Genomic DNA, 13,287 nt, shown 5'->3' with positions numbered 1-13,287 from the left:
TGGCTAGATCACAAAGTCTTCAAAAACTCAAGCACAAACGAGTATGCAGAAGGTGGTCACTAGTAACATAGTGTAAGAGAACAGTACAAAAAAATGTAAGAACAGTATCAGAAAGCCCAAGGCACAAATGAAAGACAACCAGCAAGGGAGTTAAAAAGTACCAATAAAACTTTCTCTAAGTTGTTAATGGTGAGAAGATGGCCAAGAAAGTGTTGTTCTGCTACTCAACAGGGAGGAAAAGATATTGGCAGGAAGCTAAAGTAGTTATGAGTGGTTCGCTTCGAAACGGAGGGAGGCATTGGAAGGGCCTGCAGGGGTCTGTCCTTGTCAGGTACTATTCAATATTTCCATTAGCAACCGGCATGACGGCATAGCGAGTATGCTCATTAGACTGGTGGACAGCTCTGAGCTGGGAGGAGCCACAAGCGTGCTGGAGGACAGGGGGGAGAAATAAAATGATGTTACAGTGCCGTAAGGACAAATGCAATGGGGTACACAATGAGGAGCGATGGACATCACCAACACGAGGTGGGGGATAACGGCCTGATCCTGCAGCGCCGACGAGGGCCGCTGCCAGTCTGCGCGCGAGCCAGCGAGGCGAGGCTGCCAGAGGGGGCAGGTCTTGTGCGAGGCAGCCGGGCGGCGTGTAAGAAGTCCTTAAAATTAGGGGAGTTGTGCTGTCTGAAACTGATTCTCCTTGAGAGTAAATGCTGTGAAGTCAGGCATGCACTAGGTATCTCTGAAAACAAGGATCTCAATATCGTATGGAAAATCCCATCTGGAGACACCCCAAAGTAGTGGACTCTTCTGAAGAAGTGACTTGGTTCCTTTTTGACACGCGTTGTAGTATGGATAAATATTTCAGTCTAATTATTGTAGAGCTAGTAAGTGTGTTTGAATTTGCAAATAGTTCACATATTTACCTCAATCAGGAGAGAAAAAAACCAATGAGAGTGGGAAAGTGCGTTAGCTGCTTGGGCTCATTAGCGTGGAGTGTAATTGCACTGCTCAGCTTGAGGCAGGCAGAGCGTGCAAGGAGCTCGGTACCTCACTTGAGGGTAGTTTGGAGTGGCCAGGGATACCAGCAATCATTTTTTTTGCATCTTTGACACAGTTATTGTGAATTGTATGGGTGAAATTGTTAGTAGGTGCAGCCGGGGGCCCGATGCGGTATGGAGAGCACCAGGTAGATATTCATCGAGGTTCGTACGCCAGCCACGAGATGGGGAAAGCTAACGTGTTGTGACACCGGTCATCTGTCACTGGTGTCTTGAGAGAAACCAACAACTAGACTAGATGATCTGGACTAGATGATCTCCAGAGGTCCCTTCCAACCTAAACCATTCTGTGAGCTCATGCCCTGGAACAAAAGGTAACATCTCTCACGACTTAGTCCTATTTCGACTGGCCCCCAAAATGATATTTGTGTAGCATGTTGCCATGTCTGTATTTTGCTGAGGCAAGATAGTCATGACATACTTTCACATGGACTGTTTGTGGGTATTTCCAACCACACAGCGTATCCTTTAAAATACAGAATGCTTTTTGATTCAAATCACTTTCTGCTGTTCAATAGAGTGTGTATACGGCACAGAAAAAACCCCATCAAATTCAGGCCATTAGTTATTATTGACAATAGGTAGTTAATAAAATAATAATAAAGCAAGAAGTGGACGCACTTTAGTTTTACAGACTTTCAATGCACAATAAAACATTTTATTTAAAAACAATGCATTCAATATTGTGTTTTGGCACATGAGTCAATGTTGCAGGCACATTCACACCAAACAGTAACATTGCCGAAAGATTCAAAATGAATCATTGCATTTTTCTCCACAAACTATGGTCACAACAAATATGCAGTATTCCTTTACAAAAAGAACCAGGTTCCTCGCTCACAAATGCGACAGCATTATTTACATGCACAATAGCCTGTGCAGGCCACACTCAGATCTCAGATGTGCCGCCACATCTGGTACAAAACACGTAATTCTGTGGGCCCGATCCTGATCTCACTGAAGCCAGCAATGCCTCTTAAGTGGGAGCAAGACTAAACACCAGTTTTGCTTGCAACATATTTCATAACATGTGCAGCTTAGTATGCCGTTCACCTGAGACGGTATTCTGGCCCTTTACGGACATTAGCCACTAAAAATAAATAATACTTTTAGTATGGCCATTAAATAAGGAATCCTTTATTACAGTTATGGCGTTTTTTTTCTTTTTTTAAATATTTATCTTTTTTATTGAAAACAACTCCATCAGGCATTGAACTGTATAGTCATTAGAATAAAGACACATTCATCTACAGAAATCTGCTTTCTAAAAGATTCATTTTTGCAACCTCCACTCACAGTCAGTTAGATTTCACAATACTTGCTTTTTGGTATACTCAACAATTAAAACCGGTAGCCAAAATGACTTCTTTACGTGTCCTGCTACCATTCACTGAAAAGATGCAAGCAACTAAAATACAAAACAAAGGTGAATAAAAGAAGTGACACACCTATTTCCATTGTTATGTACACGTTCTACTTCATATTTCACTGCTCTATGGCCCAATCCCCAACACAAGAAGTGACATCTGGATGCGCACAACTGCTGACCTGTGCTGTCCTGCTCCTTCGGGAGCCCACGCATGCGTATCCCCAACTGCACGGATGCCCGCGGAGAGCGGACAGCTGCTGCAGGGCCAGCCGATGTGCATGCAGCTCCCTGCGTGCACCCAGGACTCCTTTTGATTTTTTAAGCTAAAATGTTTTGTACTTACACATATTGATTACACTGCATTACGCATACTTTCATTTAGCTATATTTGTTTGTCTAGACATTCAGTAATAATAGCGAGTATTTTCCCTGAACCATCAAGAATTCATTTAGATGCACAGAGACAGAAAGATTTTGGAGCAAACAAAAAGGAAGGAAGAGTCTAGCCAAGATGATAACAAATGCAGATGCGATTTACTGTCCTCAGCATTGAAGGCTGCAGCTGGCACCTTCCTGCAGCAGGAGCCACATTCACTAGACAGGAGCACACGCACATATTTAATGAAAATGCAGTTTCTGCCTCGGAGAGATGCTGATTTGGAGAACCTCTATTCCTCGCTCATTTTCTCTTCTGCATCCTTTGGGTTTTCAGCTCTCCATGAAACACAACCAAAATCTGTCACCTGACTCCCGAAATGAAGCACCGGCAGCTCACTGCAAGTGGCAAAATCTAGCCCTTCGTTGACCGTTGTCTCTCATTTAAGGGGCGCCAAGCAAAACCGCCCGCTCCTTCTAGGGCTCTCCGCCATGCCTGAGCATGGACTTTGTCCCCGCTGAAAGGGAGAACCGTTTTTCTATAAAATCAAACTTACGAGCACCACGGGTCAGATGCAGCACGGGAAGGACGTTAAGCTCAGACCTGTAAGACAAAGGTGGGGAGCGGTGGGAGGGGGGACAGATCTCGCCTCGCCTCAGAGCTCTGCGATGTGCGGCGCAGATGCTGGTTGGGCTGTCCTTCACGGAGCCAGGCCCGTGGAGGTGCCCGCGGATGTCAGCTCGGATTTCCCTGCCCTGACAGCGTGGGGAGCCCAGGTACCCCACGACGCCGGCCCTTTCCCGCCGGCGTCTAACGAAGGAGGTGACGACACCGACCTCGAGCAGCGCCAAAGGCACTTGCATCCCAAGGAGCTCAGGATGAGGCCCCTGGTACGTGGCTCCGCATGCATAAACGGTGTGAAAACGGGGATGCGTGGAAGCGGCCCCTTCCTGAACTGGAGGAATCAGGAGGGTCTTTGCCTTCCTGGGAAGACAGAGGCCGCCCGCAATCACTGCTGGCATCACCATCGCCGTCCCCAGCCCTTTCTCTTTAGTCTCTCAACAAAAGCAGAATTCAAAGAGCCTCTAAGAAAACAGGCAGAAACAGAAGATGCACATTTGAAAGACCATTTTCCACATTGCAACAACTCGGGCAAAAAATATTGATACTCAGAAGCAATTTACTTTGGGCTGTATTGCGCCATCGATTTTGGAGCAGAACTCCCCATTAAAATCAATGATTCTGAAATGTTCAATGTGGTTCTGAAAAATCAATGGGGAGTTTTGCTTAAAAATCAATGATATAATATGGCCCTTTGTCAATAATTTTTCTGTATTCCCATTTCTGGATATTTGCAATCATTTCTGTGCTCTGTACTGAGCACTCGGTGCCTCTTCGCGCCTCGGTGAAGTTGCAGCCCAGCTGCACCGTCCCCCCAGGCTGGACGCGCAGTGGCGATGTCACGCCTCGTCCCCGTCGCCTGCTCCTGCCCTACCCCGGAGGAGTCCTTTGCCTTTTGTTATAGCATGACTTTACTACGAGTGCGATGGAGCTCAGAGAGATGCTGCATTTGCTTAAATTAAGGAGGTTAAATTAAGCTCCTGTGCATGCAACATGCTTTTCCATTGTGATCCTTTTAACGCACATCCTGCTTCTGAAAAGCTGTGGACAGTTATTGTAACTTTTTCATGATTAGGAAAGAAAGGCAAATTTTAAAAAATAGGTTAAGAAAAAGTATGAAAAAGTACCTGGGGACAATTTAAGTGTTTGGTTTCAGTATCTAATATCTACTCTTTAATCTTCTAACATAGGTGCTCAAAGAAGTAATTTTGAAATTGAAAGAAAATATGCGCTATTCAGAAAAGACTGATTTAGCACTCTAAGACTGTCAGAACTTTCTTCCCTTTTTTCTTCCGCGTGAAGACTCAGGGAAATAGGCACAATTTGGGCAGACTGCAAGTCAGTCCAGAACTGCTCCGCTGGGGTTTCTCCAACAAGGTGCGGCAGCGAGGGGCAGCCTCGCGCCCCGCGAGCCCTCCCGCGGGGACGGGGGATCCCGGCACCTGGCAGCACTCCCGTCAGCTTAGCGCCAGGGAACTTCGTCTCTGAGTTTCACTAAAAATGACGCAGCTCTGTACCAGACTGGCTCGGTTTCACGCCTGAGCGTGCGCCCGGCTGGCAGTCCCGCTGCCGTCGGGGAGAGCAGCTGGCGCCGCCAGCGTGAAGGTGCTGCCAAACCCCAGCGAGGACTCAGGACCTCGCCCCAGGCGGGCTGTTCCCATCCCAAAAAATGCCTCTTGGTACATGAGTGGATGGAAAGACATTTGTTTAGACTAACGAATATTTACTTGCAATGACATCAAATTTAAACTAGTTATATCATGTAAACAATACACAGCAGCCAAACAGCTTCTGCCAGTGCGATTTCTCACTGCAGAGAGCCGGCAGTTGAAAGCGGTATAGAGCACGCTGGCCTCGACATTCAAGCAAAATAGGATGGCAATCGTTCACATGGCTTTAATGCGCTGATTAAACACGTTCACTCCCTCCATGGAAATGATAACCCGCCTCTCAGCTAAGACAGCTGGGGCTACCCACGAGCCAGGGTGCCTCGCTTGCTGCTGCCCAGCCCTGAAGCCAGCCGCGGCCTTTCCCTAGCGGGTGGACCACAGTCAGAGCTGGGTCCTGGCTGCTGGGCGCATTTTCAGCTCCACACCTCCGTGACTTGCAGAGTGATTTGCCTGCCCTAGCAAACACGCGTGTGCTGCACAGTTCAATAGCAAATTACACTGGAAATGATTAATTGATGCTCTTCATTAATAACTAGTGCAGAACCCTTCCTTTCCTTTATAGTTGCTCTTTTTCCGTTTTTTTTTTTTTTTGAGGGGGGAACATGCAAAAATAAAAACCCATACCCACAGGTGCCTCAAGAGGTTTCTCAAAGGACTTAGCTACAACTGGTGTTTCTCCCCGGCTCTTACTCTTGCCCAGGAGTGCCTCGCTGCTGGCTTCGATACGCCTTTTGGGTTAGTCCCCGGCAGCGGGCGCCGCCGCGTCTTGCCGGGGACGGCTCTGCCAAGGGGGCCCTCGGCTCTTCCCCGGGGGACGCTGGCAATCGCGAGCTCTCGGGACAGCCTGCCTGCTTGCTCGCTGCCGATCTAGCGCGGCTGAACTCTGATCCCCGGCTGGGCCCTTGCATGCTGCTGCTACAACACAAATAATAAATGGTAATATTAATAATAAATCATATAGCACCATATGGCATAATGCACTACTACTACTACACAGCTATGTCTTAGTAATAACATTTACTAGAAGTCATACTTTGCTGTATGAATAGTGATGAGTACAGGCTTACTATAACAGCAAGGAAAGCCAAAGAGAGCAGAAATGCTGATGCAGACTGATGCGACTGGGAAAGAAAACTTAGCAGCAATGAATTTTCTACAGAAGCGAATCTGAAGTCACCCATTGACATCAGGTTGGTGTCGGCTGTACTCTGCCACATCAGAGAGCATCCCAGCTTCTTCCATAGCACGTCCAAGCTCCAAATACCCGTTTAAAAATAAAAGCCAGAACATGTTGGATAATTAAAATAGGGAAGAAAGGGTGACTTTCTACATGGCTTTAAAATCCCTGGTATTTCCAGGATGAAGTCTCTCCCAGCTGGAATTGCCACGGACATACTACATTTACTAAATTTAGTCTCGTGGAGGATACAGTCATTTTTCCCACCACAAGCACTGGAAATCAGGCGTTTTGGAACTGTTGCAAGGTGGGGATTGATGGCTTTAAGGGGCATCGGGGCTGGGAGGGAATGGCTCAGGCCTAACCCTAAGGGGAACGGCCGGCGGAGCTGTGGGGCGCCAGGGATGCCCACGGGCACCAGGAGACACTCGACATTGCTTGGGATTTTATATCATACCAGGGATCTCCTTCCTTGCTTTCTACATCTACTTGTAAGTAAAGACCCTTAGAAAAATGAAACTCTGGAATTTTAAAGTATGATTTAAAATGCACTTTTGCATCTTCTTTCAGTGGATAGTCAGGTCTCACTTGGCGTAATACAGAATTATATAAAAATGTTAAAATACTTTTAAGTATAATTGTTTTAATAAGAAAAACAGGCATTTTACAGACTCCTTTATCCTGAGACATACTGGCCAACATTTTCAAACTTTAAGTGACCCTAAAATTTGTCCTCTTAGCAAATAGTCTGATTTTCAAAGGTACTCAAAAACCTACGTCTTCTTTGACTGCAGTGAACGTTTCGTTGTGACCTGAAAATGAGGCCACTAATTCAGTCGCCTGAATGTGGGTTTAGAGATGCGAATGTGAAAATCTGGTGAGTGACTGTATTTCCTGTTGCCTGCATTCCTGTTACACTCACTTCTCTTTAAAAATATATATTTTTAAAAATACTACTTTGGGCTTTGATCTTATTCTGTTCACAGTTATTCTGTTCCTGCTAGACGCAGTTATATTCGCTAACCGAGGAGCTGTGTCTGGCTACCTGGGGGTGGGCACGGTCCGCTACGTCCCTGCTCGCGATACAGATGCCCGCCAGGCTGCGGCGGGCACGGGGGCGGCTGTCGGGGTCCTCTGCAGCACCGAACCAAAGTGCAAAAAAAATAAAAAATAATACTGCTTGTTTTTGTATTTTAACTTTAAAACTAAAGGGCCAAACAGTACCCCATAGATGTGAACGAAAGTGTTTCAGTTCATCTAATTTTGACTACGATTCGGCCCAAATTGAATTAAAACACTGAAGTATTCTAAGAGTATTATAAATGCCTAGCTATGATACAGGCCGTATTTTGACCTTCTTCATGTTATTCTGAAAAAAAAAGGAAAGTTCAGTAAATATGAAAACATGCAAGCTGTGGAAATTAGGATCCACACCAAAGACCTTGGAAGCGATGGTAAACTGGAATTCTGAGCAGCTTTTTCAATTGGCCATGGCAATCTACCTATGCTGAACTATTCACAGCAACATATACAAGAGAAGCGAACTCTTTTAAAACTAACATTTCGAATTCTGATCTGAATGGAACAATAAAATTAGGAGATTTAGAGGCGTTTAGTGGAATGCTAAAATATGAAATATCTTAAAACATATTTAGTAGCATATGCATAAATGCAAAATATTCCAACTTTTCTGCTGCATGAATAGCATCCACAGAATCTGGTAAATGCGTCTGCATTGCTAAATACGCTTAAACCCTCTGGTGAGCAGTGACAAGGGTGATCAAAAAGCATCTTTATCTTATGGAAAATATTTTAGTATTTGTTTGTTTGTTTGTTTGTTTTTTAGAATTCTATCTGAAGAATGTTTAACTCAGTTTTGGGCACTTTTTAGACAATGATTTGGCACTTGGAGATTCAGGTTCTTAGGCACAATGCGACAAGGTGAGTTTGGCCAGTCCTTCACCGTGCATCCTGTAGAGCAGCTGGAACTCTGCAGGCAGCTGGTGGGACTCCTGCCACTTGGTCGTAAACTTTGTTCCTTTCTTATCATAGTAATGGTATGGGAGATCTTCCCGGGTGTTGGGATCGAATCCGAACGGCCAGAATCCATACAAGTGAATCTCTTCACATATCGCAGAAGCAAGGGTGTACATGAGAATACCTGTGCTCAGGCGCTTGGGTGACAAATGCTTGTTTTTCCAGTATCTGTGAAAATAATACAGGCATGTTAGTTTAGGGTAGAAACAATACCCACAGGTTTGCTGTAAGAGAAAGAATTACCACGTGGAGCCCATCCATACGCAAGGCTGATGATCTGAATAAGGTAAGGATTGCTGCTTAGGTCTGTCTGTAATAAATAGGAGTGCAGAATATTCTTTTTGACACTCTGATCAATATTCCCTCTTGTGGCCCCCCTTCAGACTGTGTTTTTGTTTTTTTTTTTTTTTTAACCAGGAAAAGTAGTGCCTTACCCAAGAAAGTAAATTCATTAAACACTAGTCACATGTGCATTTGCTAATGAGGTTGACAACATTATCCTTGTATGATTTATTACAGCCTTTTTTGGGCCACTCTGCAGTTATGCCTGTTAGCATCCCTATTTGCTAGCTGAGGAGATCTGCATCAAGCAAAATTCTTCCACAGATGATGTTTTGCTTATGCAGAATCTCATTCAACTCCTCTGCGCTCCTTCTGTCTTTGGGGAAGCACTGGCAGGAGCAGAGTCCAGTGGTGGAATATACCCCTGTGTGTGAGCAATCAAACCAAGGCACAGGTGCCATTTACATCTGCAAAGAAATAATTGAACTACTGACTGAAGCAATAACAAAGCTGCATTTCTGCTAAAAGTAAACAGTACCAGGTGCTAACTAGTTAGGGAGTGCATATCAGTTTAGGCATGAATAGAAAAATAAATACAATTGTATTTATATACAGAGATACATACTTGAACAAATTAACTGCAAGAGAAAACACACACCTGTTAACATGTTGCATTATATTTCCTGGCCAAGCCAACTGGACTTTTAGTTGCCCTCTATGCTCAACAAAGAAGTCAACCAGTGTTCTTGTGACTGTTGCTGACGTGTGGAAGAAAAAAGCGGGGATCCAAAGAATGGCCCCATCAAGCTTTTTTAAACTTAAAAAAAAGTTGTTGCGATCCTGAATGGTCAAAAGATTGTTGTAATACTTCTCCAGGATGCTGGGATTGAAGGTTGTAAGATTGGTTTTCCTTCCAACATCTCTTTGGAAAGCCTCAGTTGGAGCAAAATTGCAACGAAAAACAAAATCAGATTTATCTATTTCTTGTCCACACTGACTTCCAGTCAGGATTCCACTATTCCCAACCACGGCGCAAATGTTATAATGCTTATTCAGGATTGGTGACACATCTGGAAGCAGTGATCTGAAGTTATTGCTAATAGAAAAAACATACTTATGGCTGGAATAATCATAATGCATCAGCTGTCCAATCCGAACACTGTTCTTAGTCAAAGAAAAATTTTTTATTACATCAACATGCTGAAGGATTTCTTGCCTAAAATAAAACAGAAAAAGAAAAGAAAACATTTCATTATGGTTCCCCTTTTTCTATGATAGAGACATTATCTTTCAGGCTAGGCCTAAAATTTTAGATGTAGTAAAGTCGTTTCCTGAGAAATGTGGTGGAACGGCTTTAAAATTAATAATAACAGATAGGAATTATGGAGCAGGTTCCTCACCTAATGCTCTACTGATGTTGCTGAACTGTGCTGACTGATGTCAGATAAGGATGTGTCTCGGAATAGTGTCAGGATTATAATATTGAATTCTTTTTGTAAATTGGAGGCGTGTAACTGCACATACTTCCAGTATTCCCCTTTCTGAAGGAGCAGTGCAAAACAGGTTTCTGTTCCTGCTGAACATGGCCAGTGGACATGTTCTCTGCCAGTGCTCTCTGCTGTCATACACCTCACTCCTGGTACTGGACAGTGGGTCTTTGGTAACGATGGGCAGCCTGTTTGCCAAGATGTACGCCAAGCAAAATCAAGCAGTCCAGAATCTTCAGCTGTGTTAACAGTAACATAGCTGATTTCTTAAATACAAGCATTTTGTGCGCTCTCATTAAGAAGCTTTGGATGATAAAAAAAGTGACAGTCACTTCTCCCTTTATGTAAACATAATTCCTTAATGTCTTATTCGGACATTGGAATTTTTAAAAGGGTTATTCGGAATACTTAAAAACAAACAAAACAACCCTGCTCAGGAATTTCCCTAGCAGGGCATAAAATCAGAAAACCAATACCACTTTATTTGCTCCTGTTTATGGAAAACAAACAACCTTCCTTCCAGCTCACATCCTCCAATGTCTAAGCATTAATGGAGTCCCAGTGGGTTCCCTAATTACGGGTTATGGCTAACAGACAAATGCAAAGGCAGATCTTGAGGCATTAGCTAATATCAACAGTGAAGTGACACTAAGATATTTATTAAGGGTTAGATGGTGGTGCCAGGAACCAAGCGATGCTAAGAGGTGGCCACTGCCATATCTCTAAGGCGGCATAACAATGAGGGATGGCAATGAGAAAATGAAAGCAGAGAACAGAGAAACACTTTCCATTGCCACCCACCAGAAAAGTCAGTGCAATGTGCAAATAGGAGGCAGAAGGCAGTGTGCGAGGAGGGCATCTCAGCTGGATCTGGACTTGATGGTCCCCACCTGAACTCTTCTCTCTGCCCACTCTGCCAGCCCGAGTGAGAGCTGGGAAGGCAGAGCTGCACTGCACTTGCTCAGAATTGCTATTAGCTGGGAAGTTTCATTTTGGGCGTGTTTTGCCCTCCATTTCATGGCTGTTACGGTTTGATTTGTTTCAAGTTTTAAAAAACCAGCCATTTATCTTGAAGAAATGACAATTTCACTTGCACTCTGGGAAACTGGGTCACATGCCATTTGGTAAAATAATGCGTGTTGCAGCTTGGTGTCCTGCTCTGAAATAATCAATTCTTCTAAGATAGCTGTTACCATCTTGGGAAATGCTCTGATTCAGCCTTTGTCTCTCACTGCTGGCAAATTACTCAGAGCTCAGAGTATTTAGCTGTCCCTGACTGTATTTTCTTAAATCCCCGGAGGGAAAGGGACAACCTTAGGGAAGGTGAGAGGGGGACGGCCTAGCCAGCGAGTGGGAGCGGTGCCGGGCCGCGGGCTCACCTCTGATGTGCGAACGCTGTCCTGTTGAACGTCCATTTGGAGGGCTTCTCCTGCAGCTCGTGGGTCAGGGAGTTTGTAATGGGCACAAACGAGGGGTCCAGGAACTTCAGGGCGAACTGGGACCTGGGGAGGAGCGCGCACACGCGGACCCACGCCCGCAGACACGCAGACGCAGACCCGCACCCCGTTACCAGCCGGGCCCGGGTCCGCGCCCCGCCGAGCCGGCGGCGACCGCCGGCATCAGCACCGCGGACAGCGCCCGCCGCTCCCCGCCGCTCCGGGCCGGGCCGGGCCGGGCCGAGCCGAGCCGAGCCGAGCCGAGCCGAGCCGGGCCGGGCCGGGCCGAGCCGGGCCGAGCTGAGCCGAGCCGAGTCGGGCCGGGCCGGGCCGGGCCGAGCCGAGCCGAGCCGGGCCGGGCCGAGCTGAGCCGGGCCGGGCCGAGCCGGGCCGAGCCGAGCCGGGCCGAGCCGAGCCGAGCCGAGCCGAGCCGGGCCGAGCCAAGCCGAGCTGAGCCGAGCCGGGCCGGGCCGAGCTGAGCCGGGCCGAGCCGAGCCGGGTCGAGCCGAGCCGGGTCGAGCCGGGCCGGGCCGGGCCGAGCTGAGCCGAGCTGAGCTGAGCTGAGCCGAGCCGGGCCGAGCCAGGCCGGGCCGAGCCGAGCCGGGCCGGGCCGAGCCAAGCCGAGCCAGGCCGGGACAAGCCGAGCCGAGCCGAGCAGGGCCGAGCCAAGCCGAGCCAGGCCGGGACGAGCCGAGCCGGGCCGGGCCGCCGAGCCGAGCCGAATCGAACTGGGCCATGCCGAGCTGAGTCGGGCCGAGCTGAGCCCTGCCGAACCTAGCCGGGCCGGGCAGAACCAAGCCGAGCCGGGCCGAGCGGGGCCATGCAGGGCTGCGCCGTGCCGTGCCGGGCCGGGCCGAGCTTATCCTTGCCGAGCTGAGGCCTGCCGAGCCGACCCTAGTTGCGCCGTGCTGGGCCGTGCCGAGCCGAACCGGGCCGAGCCGGGTGATGTCGGCCTCCCCCCCACCCTCCCCCGCCGCCTTTCCGCCCCGCCGGGGCCGCCAGGTTCCCACGGCCGCGGTCCCCCGGGGGGGGCCGCCCGCTCCCCGCAGGCCGCGGCGGCGCCTCCGCGGGGGGCCGGGGGGAGCCCGGGGGGGGGCAGGGGTGGGGGCAGCGGCGAGCAGCGGCCCCCGGGCCGGCGAGCGGCCGCGGGGCCTTCGCGGGGCTTTCGGCCGTTCGCCAAACGGGGGCAAGCGGGGGAGAGAGGGGAAGGGAAAGGGCGGAGGGGCCGGGCCGGGCCGGGCCGGGGGGATGCGGGCCGAACCGAGCCGGGCCGAGCCGGGCCGAGCCGAGGCGGAGGGGCGCGGGCGCCCTTACCTGAATCCCGCGTGGAACATGTACATGCGGGGCCCGCCCGCGCCGGCGGAGCGGGGCGCGCCGAAGATGTTGTCCTTCTTGAGGGAGACGTAGCTGATGAGGGAGAGGATGAGCAGCGCGATGCTGAGCATCACCAGCCCCAGCACGCTGGCCACCCGGACCATCTTGCAGCTCCGCATGCCGGGGACGCGGCCGCCGCGCTGCGCGTGTGCGCGGGCGGGGGCCGCTGCCGGCGCCGGTCCGGGCTCCGCGGGGGGCGGCCGCAGGCGGGCGGCGAGGGGAAGGGGAAGGGGATGGGGAAGGAAGCAGGGGAAGGGAAGGGGGGGCGGGACGGGCCAGCCGCCGCCGAGCGGGCGAGGGCCGCGGCGCGCAGGAAGATGGAGGGACGGCGCGGCGGCGCGAGGAAATGGCAGCCGGGAGCCGGCGTCGCGGCGCCGCCGCTCCGCGAGGTCCCGGCCGA

General features: G+C 49.2%; 1 protein-coding gene across 1 annotated transcript; it reads right to left on the bottom strand.

Annotated features, from left to right (window-relative positions):
• Window positions 1-1,679: 1,679 nt before the first annotated feature.
• Window positions 1,680-13,048, bottom strand: LOC104138516 (alpha-N-acetylneuraminate alpha-2,8-sialyltransferase ST8SIA3). The gene is made up of 4 exons (XM_068925872.1): window positions 12,828-13,048; window positions 11,457-11,579; window positions 9,249-9,806; window positions 1,680-8,476 (listed from the first exon to the last, which is right to left on the bottom strand). The coding sequence occupies exons 1-4, from the start codon at window positions 13,004-13,006 to the stop codon at window positions 8,194-8,196; spliced, it is 1,143 nt and encodes a 380-aa protein (XP_068781973.1). The 5' UTR covers window positions 13,007-13,048; the 3' UTR covers window positions 1,680-8,193.
• Between the last annotated feature and the right edge of the window lie 239 nt (window positions 13,049-13,287).

The sequence above is a fragment of the Struthio camelus genome, chromosome W, assembly GCF_040807025.1.
Source record: "Struthio camelus isolate bStrCam1 chromosome W, bStrCam1.hap1, whole genome shotgun sequence".
NCBI lineage: Eukaryota > Metazoa > Chordata > Aves > Struthioniformes > Struthionidae > Struthio > Struthio camelus.
Note: the sequence above shows the minus strand (reverse complement) of the source record. Positions and strands in the feature narration are given on the sequence as shown.

Excerpts from the sequence above, each read along its gene's own strand:
- LOC104138516 (XM_068925872.1), bottom strand. The coding sequence starts at position 13,006 with ATGCGGAGCTGCAAGATGGTCCGGGTGGCCAGCGTGCTGGGGCTGGTG. Across the intron at positions 9,807-11,456 it reads ACAGCGTTCGCACATCAGAG|GCAAGAAATCCTTCAGCATG; the intron begins GTGAGCCCGCGG and ends GTTTTATTTTAG. Across the intron at positions 8,477-9,248 it reads ATAATGCAACATGTTAACAG|ATACTGGAAAAACAAGCATT; the intron begins GTGTGTGTTTTC and ends TTATTTTCACAG.